General features: G+C 38.2%; 1 protein-coding gene across 16 annotated transcripts in view; it reads right to left on the bottom strand.

Moving 5' to 3' along the window:
* PPP1R9A (protein phosphatase 1 regulatory subunit 9A) overlaps positions 1-15,973 on the bottom strand; it is a 219,387-nt gene that overhangs the window by 44,941 nt on the left and 158,473 nt on the right. For all 16 annotated transcript variants that reach the window (XM_084896633.1, XM_084896644.1, XM_084896643.1 and 13 more), the window contains 2 exons: positions 14,634-14,789; positions 2,110-2,163 (listed from right to left, as the gene is read on the bottom strand). In XM_084896633.1, the coding sequence (XP_084752759.1) occupies positions 2,110-2,163; positions 14,634-14,789 (210 nt within the window). The remainder of the gene's footprint in view (positions 1-2,109; positions 2,164-14,633; positions 14,790-15,973) is intronic.

Raw genomic sequence — 15,973 nt, 5'->3', positions numbered from 1 at the left:
ATTCTCTTTTCGTTTCAGAAGCATAGCAAAGTGGTTAGCAGTTCTTTACAAGTGCGCCCCTCCCCCATGCCTCAGGCAGCCACCTGGCCGCCAGGCACAGCCTGCACAAAGCCTTTAAATCTTGGGCCAGTAACCTAAGTTCTCTAACTAGCACGTGCGTGGTGCAGCTTCTGGCGCATAATAATGATCTGATAAATGTCAGTTATTTTTATTTTGTTTTTATCCCTTTTGCTGAAATGATTACATCCTTTATTTCAATTGACATGAACACAGTTTTTAGCTAATTATTTTGCTGGCAGTGTTCAGAGCTTTGTAAGCCCTAATCTTCAGGAAAGTATAAAAGATAATGTAAGTAAAAATATAAATAATTGTTGAATTTAGATCCCTCCAGTGGAACTGAAAGGCAGCTTCTTTTTTCTGCCTCGGGGACGGTTAGGAATGGATAAGAGCATTCCCACCCCCTCATTTCTACAGAAACTCAAGGCTGATCCTTTAGGTGAGGGGTCCAAGGTCATTTATTCACCATAACTATCTGACCTTTAAACAGGTTTCATCTATTTCACACACCTCCTTTAAAGTTCAAAAGCATGCAGAGTCATTATAAATCATTTTCAAAATCCAAGACATTCCAAAACCATACAGCATTCGGCAAATTTAAAAATGTCATATATATTTTAAACTAAATATACTGGCAAAACAGATCACAAAGTAAAAAGTAGCAAAATTTTTTTTTTTAAATTAGGCATTGTGTTATCAACAGAGGCATTAAGAATCATAGTAAAGTAAGCTAATCTGTGGATATTATATGCCAATATAATGAGAAAAATATAAAAAAAAAACTAATTTATAGGATTTTCTAAATTCAATGTTTATAGTCTAAAACAGAAGCTTTGTTAAAGCACATAAAATCACAGGGGAATCTTTTCCCTAATTGTAACCGACAATTAAAAAAACACTTCTATTCTTCCATTCTATGTCAAGAAACAATAGCAGCTTAAAACAGGGCTGGGATTTTACTGCATCTTTTATTAAGCAATGTTTTACACTCAAGTCGTTTATTTACCAACCATCACTAATTTAAAAATTATAATTCACAGAGCTTGGCTGATTCCATGAATGATGTATAGGCATGTTTTGACTAAAGAGCTACAGAGTTATTAGCTGGGAATACCATTTAACCAAAATAGCCTTGCTAATTAATCTCCATTTAAAACACATGGAAAAGCCAAAACAAGCCTTCAGTGTGAACAGAAAAACTGACTGTTAATGGTGGAGGAAGAATTAGGTCTTAATTTTAAAAATACCATAAATACAACAAAGAATATTGTTTTTAAAGTAATTCAAAAGGTATTTTTAAATCTCTGAAACTACGTTTTTGATGAAACTAGACACAATTCTAGGAATGTACAACTACCTTACAACTTACCAACTAAAAAAAATGTCCTTTTGAGTCTTATAAATGAACTAAAAAAACACATAAAACCTTTTATCATGACCTGTTTCCCCCCACAAACTTAAATAATGTGAACTAAATGACTAAAAATTTCCAGAAGCATCTGGCACCTACAAGCAACTATTCATATGTCATATTAAATTTCATGATCTTTAACTATTAGAAATTGGATTTTTTTTCTATGCAAAACTAATGTGCTATGTTAAAAACACATTGTTTCTGAGGAATAAGTGAAAAATAAATGATTAAACCTATCTACAATAAATCTACCTAAAATTTAAAAAAAATAATAAAATAAAGAGATACAATATAATAATTTGTGCATTAAGGAATTAGTGGTCAAAATGTAATTGAGATTCATGAATCATTAAAAATATTCACTTTGGGGGGAAAGCTCCGAGGAAACTACATATGCGTAAATATGTATTTAAAAAATGTTGTGCAATTCTCTCTGAGGGGGGCCGGGGTGCTCACCCCCCATGGTGCAACTCCCACCGCCAGATTCATCCATGCATCTGACCGTGGACATGAACCTGTGACGGTTGTATGCTTTCAGAGACGGGAACAAATCCTTTAGTCCCACGGCTGAATTTATTCATAGCCTCCGAAGTTTAAAAAGTATAATTCAAACTCCATGTATTGACTGATGCGCTTACCTTGGTCTTCAATTTTTGAATCTCTGCTTCTGTAACTGCGTGTTTGATTTGCAACTGAAAATGGAAAAGAAAGAAATATCGGAACTAAGAAAGTCTATCTATATTTCCCAAGTCTCAGCAACCAGAAGGATACTGCTGCATTGCACAGCAGGGAGGCCTAGAAAAGTGCTTCCAGGCAGCAGGTTGTAAATTAAAATGCCCCTTGTGAAAAACGACTTACTCGGTGCAAACTAATGATACGCAGGGTCTGTGGCCCACACCCCCTAACAGAGGATTAAGATCCGTATTTAACTGATCAGGGGCCAAAGAGAAGGAAACACATTTTCTTGCTCCCTTTGCAGCAGTTCAGGATTTGAATACCACGCAATGGTTTCCGTGCAGTCCTGGGACTGAAAAGCCTAAGCTGGGAAGCCAGCCGGGGGCTGTATGAAGGTGCCGTTCCAAGGCTGGCGGACAGGTGGCGCTGTGGTACCGCGAGTCACTAGGCTGAGCAGCCTGTTTTGCTGCAAAGAGTGAGCTGAGGATGATGCAGATCTACAGAAAAATCGGTGTTTATTTTTTAATTGCAGGAAAGGTACAGATCTACATTTCTGTCCTCCAAAATATCTACTTCTGTTGAAAACCGGGGCTTTAAAAACTCCAGTTACAGTTTATTAGCACGAGAGTCCCTGCATTTACATTTGTTTTGCTTCTCCCCCACCCCACACCCCCCACCTCTTTTTTTTTTTTTTCCTTTTCTCTGTGAAGGAAGAAAACAACCTACTCATTTCCTCCAGGGATAAATACACCAACATTTACAGAAAACAATATGTGGGCTGACAGCCTCCTCTCTCAGATACTTGGGGCCAAATGCGTTTGGAATTCAGCATTCTTCCAATTTCAGAAAGGTAGAAAGAAGCATTTTTCCATAAATCGCTATTACCCACAGCAGGTCCTGTGGAGGCACTCTGTAATCACCCACGAATATACACACACACACACACACACACACACACACACATATATTTTTTTTTGCGTATGACTATTTCCACTAAGTGCGGGAAATAGAAATTGTAAATAATATCCTGTCGGCTTGAGTCATGTTTACTCCCAAAGGCGTTTGCCACAAAAGTACTTTAGAAATCTGTTGTCAGACCATATGATTGAACAAAAGGGACTGCGAGCTTCTAATATTACTGTAATCAAATAAGCCTACGGTTTTCTTATCAGAAAGTCTGATGGGAGGATAGAAACTTGAACCTCTGGAGATGACGACGCCTCGGAAACCTCGGCTCTCTCTTTAGTTTGTAACCTGCGTTTTCTTGATTTTGACCTGGCCACTAAAGGCATATGGGAAGCATGAAGAGGGAAAGAAGTCAGAACCAGGCACAGGTTGATTTAATATCCGTAAATGCCAAAGGATAAAAGCGCAGACCCCGAGGGCCCCGAGCCCCCAGCAGAGAGCTCCCGCCTGGGCGCTGTCGGAGCTCCTGCTGGGTTGAAAGTCCAGGGTCTGCACTGCCTCAGGGCTCACTGTTCCCAGTCTCCTCCGGACCTGAGGGGTGACCTGGACAGCTGTTTGCATTTGGTCCTGCCGCAGGCACATCACTTATCTTCCTCTCCAGCTTGAGGACCTGGCCACTCCTGGGGTCTCAGCCCACGGCGGCAGCGTGGCTCTTGTGCTTTTCCCCCTCCCTGGCTCCCCTGGGCCTCTGCACTTGACCAGTTTCCAGAGGTGAAGCACTCTCCCCTGAGGAAACGTCTGGGACCCCACCATGCCAGGCACCCCGGCCTCACACACTCCAGGGCCCCAGTGGACACGCCAGCTGTGGGCCTTACGATGAGCACAGCCCTGCGGAATTGCCCATCCTTGTGCTTCTGTGCTCACATGAGATGCAAAACCAGGCTCCTGGCCAGACACTGGCCCGGTCCAATGCTCACAGTGAATTCCTGTTAAAACCAGGGTTTGGAGCCTTGATCTTCTGGTGCCTGATACATTAGAGATTAATGCAACAGGCATTTATGGAAGAACTGTTATGTGCAAGGTGATGTGAAAATAACTCTCCTTCTAATAAATACCACTGTTAATCAACCCTACCAATATGAATCAATAAACTAAAAATGGCAAAAGTGCTTCAGTGTTAGACATGATACATTATTTATGCATAAACAAATACATTCGCGCATGCACACATCCACACGTATATGGCTGTAAGGAATTATTTTCCGTGGAGACCTTGCACTTCAGGGTGCACACATTTGGGCGCCCACCTAATCCACGTGCCTAACTGGAGTCTGTGCGATTATGATTGACAAGAGCAAGGTCTTGCTCTTTCTACCACGTGCCAAGTGTGAAGAGTGCAGAGTTCCTCAATGTCCATTTCACTGTGGACGGTTGTTTCACTATAATAGTGATGAGCTACCGAACTTAACTCATTTTTATCCATTAGTCACAGTTCTAGGAACCTACCTACGATGTTAAACGAGGACCTACTGTAGTGTTTACATTGACTGAATTCACCTCGGGCCTATCAGGTAATGATGTTGGAAAATTATTTTAACCTCTCTGACCTTCATTTCCCCCACCTGCAAAATGAAGTTCCTCATAGGTCTTAGCTTCCTTATTGGAAGATTAAATGAGATAGCCCATGCAAAGCTTTTAGCACAGTTGTTAATAAAATAGTCCTCTATAAAGTTAGCCAAGATTAAGAAAGAGTGATCAGAAGAGGTCAAATATGATTACCTCAATGGCACTTGTCAGTAAAAGGTGTTATTAATGCTGTAAAATGTCACATCTGAAATAAAACAGACCCCTCTGGCTCTATCGGAAGGGTGGCAAGAGTGAAAAGGGCAGATCTTGGGAGGAACACGGCAGCAATGGGTGAGTGCAGGTTTTATTTCCTCAGTGGAAATCCCTGTAGGAGAACCAGGTGCACTGCACGCAACGTGTCCAGACTTTGGATTTTCTCTGCTCAATTACTGTGGCCTCTAGCAAGCTGCTTCTCTGGGCCGCAGCTTCCAATGAAAAATGAGGGGCTGGATGTGAAGAACTCCAGCGCCCTTGCTAGTACTACCGGTGTGACCTTTATGAAATGGAGAGCCTGGAGATGGTTGTCATGGTTGCAGACTCTAGAAATTCCTGTCCAAAACCAGCGTTTTCATTTCTATGAAGGTACATGACAGATTAACCCACCGATGTGTGGGGTAAACTTAGACAACAGGCAAGTTAAGTCTTCAGTTACCCCATCCCTCCTACCTCACCGAAATGGGTAACAGAAGAGAGCTGAACTCATTAGCAGAACCCTGATAAAAGCTTTGAATGTTCCTAAATGCAGCCAAATGCTTTAGATACAAAAAAGCAGAATGAAGTAATTATTTAGAAGATGGACAAAAGTTTTGGTGCAAAGTATTCTTAGTACTGACAGGCCTAAAAATCATAGATACGCAATTATTTTAATCCTGTATGGACATTAAAAGAATTCCTACAAATTTATCACTATTAACAAGAAAGCACGTATGCTAATAAAAGCCTAGGTGGCGTTTTGCCTTCGCATTGTCACAAGATGGCAACCATAAGATGGCTGCCCCCACATCATCACAAGATGGCTGCCACAAGATGGCTGGCAGGGGAGGGCAGCTGTGGGCAAACAGGCCAGCAGGAGAGGGCAGTTGGGGGCAACCAGGCCAGCAGGGGAAGGCAATTGGGAGTGACCAGGCCAGCAGGGGAGGGCAGTTGGGAGTGACCAGGCCAGCAGGGGAGGGCAGTTGGGAGTGACCAGGCCAGCAGGGGAGGGCAGTTGAGGGTGACTGGGCTGGCAGGGGAGCAGTTAGGCCTTGATTGGGCCAGAAGGGGAGTGGTTAGGGGGTGTTCAAGCTGGCAGGTAGATGTGGTTAGGGGCAATAAGGCAGGCAGGCAGGCAGGCGAGCGGTTCGGAGCCAGCAGTCCCGGACTGTGAGAAGGATGTCCGATTGCTGGTTTAGGTCTGCAGGGATCATGTATAAACCTGCAGATGGACATCCCTTGAAGCAGGGGTCTTCAAACTACAGCCCGCGGGCCACATGCGGCCCGCAGAGGAGTCTGATCTGGCCCGCCAGGTTTTTTGGGCAGTGAGCGCAGCCGAGGTGTTACAGTAGGAATTAGTAGTTCATATAGTCCGGCCCTCCAGCTCTCTGAGGGACCGTGATCTGGCCCCCACTTTAAAAAGTTTGAGGACCCCTGCCTTGAAGGGTCCCAGATTGGAGAGGGTACAGGCTGGGCTGAGGGACACCTAGAAAAAATAAACTAACTGAACTCTTTCATTTTAAAGAGAAAGAAAGTGTGTTTTAGTAGCTTAAGTTACAGAGCTAACAAGTATCAAAGCCGGGTTTTATAAATTTCACTCCATGGTTTTTTCCACGGGGACCCTTTATCTTTTTTATCATTTCCTTCAGCATTGCCCATGTGTTGGAGGGAAGCAAGACAGGCACTATTAATCACATTGTTCAGACGGGGGTAGGGGCTCAGAAGTTACATGGCTTCTTCTAGCACCCAGATGTAGGTGGTGGAGTGGAAATTACCCCAGGTCTGATGCCCTCGCCTGTGTTTCCCCCTTCCCCGTGCACCTAATCTGAACCAGTTCTCGGATACATTTTTTCATTTAAACCTCACAAAAACCCGGCAGCATCTGTCATGGCTGTCACCTCCAGATGAGAACGCATTTCTCTGACTGGAAACCATGGGTTACTCTGGTGGCCTCTGAGTATCCTGACACCGACTGCCAAGTGCTGCCCAAGCATCTACATGCCAGGTTGGCACCAGACTTCTACTTTACATCATGTAATGTCAGTCTAAAACAAAGAAGCTTGTCCCACTACATTTCAGGAAATAAAAATATTAAACCCAGCTGATGATTGTTTCTGTCATGATGATTAGACCGTCCCATTCTCAGTATGGGAAAGTCATGAAAACTATAACCTCCACGAGCACTTAAACATTAAGATGTATTCTGAGAAATAAAAGATCTAGAACAGTGGTCGGCAAACTCATTAGTCAACAGAGCCAAATAGCAACAGTACAACGATTGAAGTTTCTTTTGAGAGCCAAATTTTTTAAACTTAAACTTCTTCTAACGCCACTTCTTCAAAATAGATTTGCCCAGGCCGTGGTATTTTGTGGAAGAGCCACAACCCAGGGGCCAAAGAGTTGTATGTGGCTCATGAGCCACAGTTTGCCGACCACGGATCTAGAACTTAAGAATTAATTAGGAAATTCTGGTATAAAGTGACCAAGAGGTGAAACTGCGTAAAACTATGTATTGTACGTATTTTATTAAGTTAATTGAAAACGTCAGTTTTAAAAAAATGTGACAAATTTTAACAACAATCATGTCTTGGAAACCAAGACTGTATCAAAAACTTCTATATGGAATATTCAAATGATATTGCTTTGTTCTTAATATTAAAAATTATAGAAACAGAGAACACTTTTTAAAAACCTGAAGATAATCCCTAGTAAAAATCAATAAACATAAAAAAGTAAAACATAAGACAAGATGAGCTCAATTAGACCTTGAATAATAAACAATAAATTTGTAACAATTTAAATTGCTAGATTTTCTTAGATAGAATTTTTAAATTTTACAATAAAGATAGAAATCCACACGTGAAACCTATATGATCATGTCGACCAATGTCACCCCAATAAATTAAAAAATAAATAAATAAAATTTACAATAAAACAAAATGCTGCAATTAGGTTTCTGCTAAAAATAGTGTGTTTATCCAGTAACTATAAACAAAAGTAGCACATGATTAACATCAGGTAAATAATACTGAAAAAATTTTAAGTCAGCCTTGGCGGGGTGGCTCAGTTGGTTAGAGTGTCATCCTGTAAACCAAAAGGTTGCAGGTTCGATTTCTGGTCATGGCACATAATCTACATTGCAGGTTCAATCTCTGGTTGGGGTACCACAGATCGATGTATCTCTATCATATTGATGTTTCTCATTCTGTCTCTCTCTTCCTCTCTCTCTAAATCAATAAAAACATATCCTTAGGTGAGGATTAAAAAAAAATCTTTTAAGTCATATTTTATGTGCTTTCAACATAACAATGAAATAGATAATACATAATAATAAGGTGTAATTTTACTAAATGGCTCTGTAAGTCAAAGAGGAAAAACTAATAAGGAAATGGAAGGTATAAAACACATATCACTTTTAACACAAATATCCATATTAATCTATAATAAAAACATTACCTTAAAAAATAAAAACATGTAAAAACAATATTATCTGACCACAATGTAAGAAAACACTAAATTAATGCAAAAAAATACAAGTTAAAAACTGTTTTCTCATTTATTCAAGTCAAAGCAAAATGAAAATAGTAAAAAATGAAAAATATAGACATATTTGCAAAAAATGATGACAAGAAGAATGCACATTTCAACTAAAATGAAAGCTGTGGTCAAAGGCCTAATCAGAGAGAGATACATAGCTTTAGGTGCTTTTGTGTTTAAACAATAAAGTATTACAATAAATTGTTTATTGCAATACAATAGAATAAAAGAAATTAAACATTCCTAAGGATAATAATGCAATTAATAAAAATAAATAAAAGTCGAAATGACTAAATTATGTAGGAGGAAAATTCCAGTTTAGTATAACAAAAGCTATTTATTGCCGGGACTGGTTTAGCTCAATGGATAGAGCGTCGGCTTGGGGACTGAAGGGTCCCGGGTTCGATTCCGGTCAAGGGCATGTACCTTGGTTGTGGGCATATCCCCAGTAGCGGGTGTGCAAGAGGCAACTGATCGATGACTCTCTCTCATCGATGTTTCTAACTCTCTATCTCTCTCCCTTCCTCTCTGTACAAAATCAATAAAATATATTTAAAAAAAAAAAAAAAAAAAAAAAAAAAAAAAAAAAAAAAAGCTATTTATTGTCTTGCCTGAATTCAACTTTGGAATGCCAAAAGGGAAAAAAGGAATACTAATGGGCTTCAGGTTGTCATTCATCAATTAACAAAAAGCTTGTGAGATAGAACACAGATGTTTCTAGACATTTGTGGGGGATAATGAAGGTCTGAAGCAGGAAAATGTCAGCAACAGAGGTAAGCCTGCATCTAGAGGTAAATCAGAGGCAATCTATTTCATTGCCCTGAAGTTTAGGTATCCTGGCCACTAACTCAACCTTCAGTTCCATGTGGTAAAGGAGTAAGACTAGAACAAGGGTGAATTAACATCAGGGCAAGACTGAATCCTGTTAAAGTTGGGAAGAAGTACAGGTATGTAGGAACTATTTAGTCTGTAAAAGGCATACCTATAAATATAATTAACTGGAGCTCCTGAAATGCAGTAAAACTAGAGAGAAGTAGATGAAAGTATGCTATGGCTATTATTTTGTTAAATGTTAATGACAGAGCTATTGATCTGTTTTCTATAATGCTAGGAGAAAAAAACTAAAGGCTGAGTGAAAGTAACTCAGGAAAAAAAATCTCTAGAAAAATAGAATAAAATGTCTAACTTGTAGGCAGCAGATGAAAATTTTATGTATCTAATGATAAATAGGTAAACAGATAAAACAAAAACAAGAAGAAAACCTGGGAGTTGTAAAATATGAAATAATTCAGAAGATTTAAGTTCTAATGTTAAAAGGATCAAAGTAAATATAAATAGGTTAAACTCACCAATTAACTGACAAAGACTCCCAGGGTAGTTACTACAAAGATAAAATTTAAGAATAGGTGGACTAAAGAAAACAGATTTGAATAAGAAGGTACAGAATGACTAAAAATAAAAAATATATAGAAAATAAATGCTTTGAAGATTTATGAAGAAAAAGAAAGGCAGCGTTGAATTTTTACTATCAGATAAATCAGAATTTGGGGTAAAATGCATCATAAGCTACAAGACAGGTGTTACAATAAGTCATGAAGTTGTAACAATCCTGAACATATATGTACATAACAACAAATATTTAAAATATATAAAACTATAATTGACAGAATTTTTAAGAAAAAACTGTAGCTTTTGATTTATCATATGCTTTTCAGAATTAGTTGATGAGACAAAATGCAAACTGGGCTATAGAAAAATGTGTTTGTGTTATTACTCTTATGTAAATGAAAAACATAATTTTCACACCCAAACACAGAATATAAGTGCTTTTTGCATCTATGAGGAATATTTCAACAAACCGGTTTATGATTTAAGCTCCAAAAGCCTTGAAAATTCTAAACAGCTATTATTTGGAATATCTTTTCTGAGCAGAGTTAGAACCCAATAACCAAAGAATAGCAAAATATTGTTCCATATGTATAGAAAGTAAAATATTCCACTAAATAATTTTTGTTAAAGAACAAATCCCAAAAGAAAATAGGTCAAAGTGATAATGGCATTCTACATGTAAACAATTGTGGCATGTAGCTAAAACATTATTCAGAAAAAATTATATATGTAAATTATAATTACAAATACTTACAGAATGCAGGAGTTATCAAAAATAAATATAGCAAGCCCAATTGATTAATACCAATAAAGGTGATAGGATGACAAATAAAGATTTTCGTAAGAAGTAATAACTATTTAAAATTTTAAAAAATATTTTTTAATTTAAAAATAAAATAGGAATATAAAAGATAACATTACAGATAAAATTCTAGAAAAACAAAACAAAACAAAAAGTGAAACTATTCAAATAAAGAAAAGAACAAAAGAGTAACTAATTATAGATATTAAAGATTTCAGTAACTTAAAATATTCCAAAATGTGTTAATAAATATGAATGCCTAAGAAATACATTTGAAATGCATTCTTGAGAAAAGCAAATATATCAAAATAGGCCCAAGAAAAAGCTGAAACCTTGAGTTATAAAAGGTATTTAAAATATTCCTCCACAAAGGCACAGATGGTTTTATAGCTGGGTAATGACAAACTTTCAGGGAACAGTAATTTCTACCTTATGCAAGTCATTAAGTCTCTTATTAAAGTCATTTCTGAGAATAGAAAGTAAAGAAACCTTGTTAACTTATATCAAAGCGAATGTAACCTTTGTGGCAGCTTTTGGTTAATCCACTCTAGTGAAGACTTTCTGTTACAGGTGGGCACTTATGTAACTAATAAGGGGACTATAAATTTTTAGAGATCAGAATAAAACAACTTGAATTAAACAGTTATATTCCATAAGCTGGGATTAAGAGAGTCATCGTGATAAAAATGCCAGCTTTCTGCAAGTTAATTTACTGGTTTAATGTAATTAAAATCAAAATTACAGAGAAGTTTTTTTCCAAGGGAATTAATAAAGTGATTTATATGTTTTCTTGGATAAGTTGAAAAGTAAAGGAATGTCTGAAGTTAGATAGAATAGATTTATGCCATCAATGTTTAATACATATTCTAATAATATTTCAGCAAAGAACGAGAAAACGAAACAGAAAATAAAGGCCAAAAGCAGCCCAAAGTGTAAAAACACAAATTCAGTAGCTAATAATGCTGAACCTCCAACAACAGGAAAGGGGTAAATAAATTAGTGTTTAAGGAAAGTGTGAGCCATCTTGTTAACTATTTGAATAAATTGAGCTAAGGTACCTGTCTTGTTGTACACAAAAAATTTCCAGTTCATGCTTGATAACATTCATTCACCAAATATTTAGCCACTATCTGCCCAGGACTGTGCAAAGGCTGAGGATACAAAAGTGAGCAAAGCCAGAGGAGCTTAAGAGGCTATGAGGGAAGATACAGAACAGGCCAAAAGCAGCACTGACTGAGGTGTCAGTGTAAAGTGCTTCGCCCAAATAGCATGCCATGTACTTTTGCTTGAAATAATGTAATTAAGAGAAGCCTCTGTAATACTAAGAGACTTCGTACAGATTCCAATAGAGAACGACTATCCACCTCCACCCCAGGTTTTGTGCATAATCTTATGAAAAATATCTGGTGCTACACAGTATTGAGGCGTGTATGTTAACCACATGCCCAAAGTTAAAACTGACAGTGGCGCTGCACGAGATACAGTATTAAGGTGAATATACTTGAAAAGTATATTCACCTTAATACTGGTCTCAAAGATGTAAATTTTGTCATGGAGTTGGTCCTCAATGGCAATCTCCCAAATATGCTAATGCTATATATAAAAGAAAAGAAAATCAATACATTAGAAGTGAAATGGTGTGGCATTTGGTTTGAAGATGTCCGTTAATCTAGAAATCCCTTATAAAAAAGGCGCTGCTGCAAGGGAATGCTGAGTTTTGTGATCATTACAGAATGGTGTACTTTGTGGTACTGAGACAGTCACACCTGATTTAGAACTAGGAATGGCCATAAATCATACGAAAAATCCATGTGTTTTGCCTCAAGGACTCTGTGGACTGTATGGATGGAAATGTTTCCACCTAGTAATAATGGGTGGAAAGGAATGGGCACTCTCAACAAACTCATAAGCACATTTCTGCATCAACCAAAAAAGCCATTCTGGTTCAACGTGGCATTAAATATCACAAGCCTGCCAAATATCCATATTCTTTAATAATTCCAGTGTGAGAAATTATCCTAAAGACAAGTGCAAAGGGATTTACTGCAATTTTACTTTTAATAATAATAATCATAAGACCTGGAAGTAAAAAAAAAAAAAAAAAAAAAAAATTCCCAAAAAAGGAATTAGAAAGATAAATCAAGAAAAGTTCGTAAGCCGAAACCGGTTTGGCTCAGTGGTAGAGCGTCGGCCTGCGGACTGAAAGATCCCAGGTTCAATTTCGGTCAGGGGCATGTACGTGGGTTGCAGGCACATCTCCGGAAGGGGGTGTGCAAGAGGCATCTGGTCGATGTTTCTCTCTCATCGATGTTTCTAGCTCTCTATCTCTCTCCCTTACTCTCTGTAAAAAATCAATAAAATATTTAAAAAAAATTCATAAGATGAAATAGTAAAGTGGCATTAGTTATGGAAGATCATGTTGGTGACATGGGAAAATCCTAACACTACAAATTTAAATATAAAGAATAGGAATTTAACACACTCTATATTATCTAATTCCAAATACCACAACATTGGGATTATGAGAGATATTTTATATTTATATAATTTTGCATTTTCCAAAACTCTAAAATGAACTTAAGTTTGTTGGTTTGTGTGTTGTTATTTTTTTTTTTTACATAAAATCTTATACTTGAAAAGTATATTCACCTTAATACTGGTCTCAAAGATGTAAATTTTGTCATAGGAATTAAAAAGGTAAGTCAACATTTTATTTTTTAGTTATTATTTTTTTAATATATCTTAATTGATTTCAGAGAGGAAGGGAGAGGGAGAGAGAGAAAGAGAATCACTGATTGGCTGCCTCTGCACACCCCTATGAGGGATTGAGCCCACAACTGGGGCATGTGCCCTTGACCGGAATGGAACCTGTGACTCTTCAGTCCACAGGCTGACACTCTACCCATTGAGCCAAACCGGCGAGGGCAAGTCAACATTTTAGGCATATAGAGCCTAACGTCAGAATGTATAAACTTGACTTATTTATGATATAGCAAAATTAAAAATTACAAATGAAAATTAGAAATCACAAATAAAATTAGTAATCACAAATCTGCAATTCTCAAATTTACTTTTAAGTATAGGACAACATTTTCCCTCTTCCCCGCCCCGAGAAGTGGTCAAGTCCCTGCCAGACTTGAAACCATAGCAGTGGTTTTCGAGCCTCAGTGCTTCCTGGTTATTTGGGGAGGCTGTAAATAATGACCTTCTGTACTTGCCTTCACAATGGAGGACGTTCCCCAAAACAGTAAAGGACCCATTCACCACTATTTCCCTTTAGGTCTTGGGGTTCTGAGTAGTTTCAGACAGCTCCTGCCTTGAGAGCACTGATCTCAGGTTTCCAGATGGCGTCTCTCAGACTGCCCTGCCTGTCTTAGACCCGGGGAGGTAACAACAGAAAGAGAGAAGGGACTGGGTATACATCGCCCTTGCCCCCAAGGTGCAGTTTTTAGCAGTGGCTGCATCTTACAAAGCTGCAGATGTTGAATGGACCTCTTTCCAAAAAGGTCACCTCCCTCTTTACCATCAAGCCAGCAACAGCTTCACCTTCCCTTGGTTAGTTCCACTAGCTTTGTTCGAAGTTCATTCACTACACTTGCTTCAATTAAAGCATTTGGTTATGTCATCTGACTGCTGTTGGGACCTTGTCTATTTTAGGAAAAGGAAAAACAGCAACTTTTAAAACCGCTGTCTTCGAGGAAAGCTTATCACCAGGTCCCCAAATCTCTATAAAACTGGAAAAAAAATATAACATGAACTTATCATGAAAACTGCACATTTAAACTACAGCTTAAGATTATGGAATAGGCAAGGTGTAAGCTGTCACTACGACAAATAACAAGGGTTTAAATGAATGATTACGGGAACAAGATCCACTTAAAAATTACCTTGGAATTCAAGGTGATTCAAGACAATCCTTTATAAAAAGGCTCCATTTTGAAAACTGATAAATCTTACTACATTTTTCAAACAAAAATAAATACTTAGTAATTAAGTGGATGGGATTAGAAAGTGCTTTGCAGACCAGCAACTTACCTCTTTGAATTTGTGACTGAGTTTGGTCGTGTCCAGGTCTGACGGGGAGAACATGTCCTCATTCTCAGGCAGCTCAAAGACTTCAATGGCCATGTCACTGCTGGGCAGGGTGGTTCCTTCCTCATCCTCCTCTTCATCGGTGGCATATTCTCCTGTCTGGAAGGAAGGGGGTTTCAGAACTCTAGTCGCCCTCCCCCAGGGAGAGACCGGTGATTTGAAAATATTTTTTATAAAAGAGAAATAAAGTGGTCAAAGTGTAAGTAGGCTTTTAAGTCCAGCATGCCTCATGCACCCAATGTTATAAACAAATGTTAGTTCCAAAATTCTGTCTGTGTAAGAGCATTTCTGAAAAGCTATTATCATCAGCAGCATCTCTAGTATAGCAACAAGTGTTGTTTTTAATCTAAGTATTTGGTGGTTTTATTAAATAAAAAAATTCCTTTAAATTCTCACCACCCGTGTGAATAAGTCGCCCAATATTAGGTGCACAGAAAAAAGGAAGGGGAGATCAAAAGATTCAGAGTTGAAAGGAACCTTAATTAAACCCTGCAAAAGTTTAGTAGATGAACTCACCTAAGCTTTAGAATTCAATCATTCTGTCTCATTTATTTAACTAATGTGGTTAACTACTGACCTAAAGGATAACCCCAAGGTTTCTAAATTTACAGTCCACATGAGTATACTGTTTTGCCTGCAGAGTACTTTGATAAATCTTAGCATTTTGTCAATGCTAAAAAAAATTCACAGAATATTCTAGGTTTCCAGTTTTTCTTGAGAAAGCCAATGACCTGCCAACATAGGCACGTTGTAACATGATTAACAATTGGCCAGAGCCAGCAGTCTGATTCTAAGTTTTCCACATTTCTCTTAAATCATGGAGCCCAGAAGTAGACACAATTCCTAGTTAGGGATCCCAGGTCCATTGATCACAATAAACTAACTGTCTCGGCATCTTTCAGACTTTACTTCCCACACAGAGGTTATTATCATGAAGACCTTGACTTGGGTGGCATTTGTGTAAAAGTACCTGGAAGTCTAGGACTCCTCCAAAACCAGATTTTAAAAGTCGAGGCTATAAATACCATCCCCAGTGTCCTAGGCCCCAACAGGGAAGGTAGCTGAAGCGTGGGGTTGGTTGGTTCCAGAGAGCTCCCACTTTTGGCATAATTAGATCCTACAAATCTTAAAAGAACTCTTACTCCAGATTTGATACATTTTTCTTTTCTGTGATAGTCTGCAAATTAATTCACCTCTAATTTCTATATGTATTTAGAACCAACAGGAACTTTATAAATCCAGCTGATGTTAATCCATTGGAATGTAGCAGGGCTGGCACGTGC

Source organism: Pipistrellus hanaki (assembly GCF_964339955.1).
Source record: "Pipistrellus hanaki genome assembly, chromosome: 10".
In the NCBI taxonomy this organism is placed as follows: Eukaryota; Metazoa; Chordata; class Mammalia; order Chiroptera; family Vespertilionidae; genus Pipistrellus; species Pipistrellus hanaki.
Note: the sequence above shows the minus strand (reverse complement) of the source record. Positions and strands in the feature narration are given on the sequence as shown.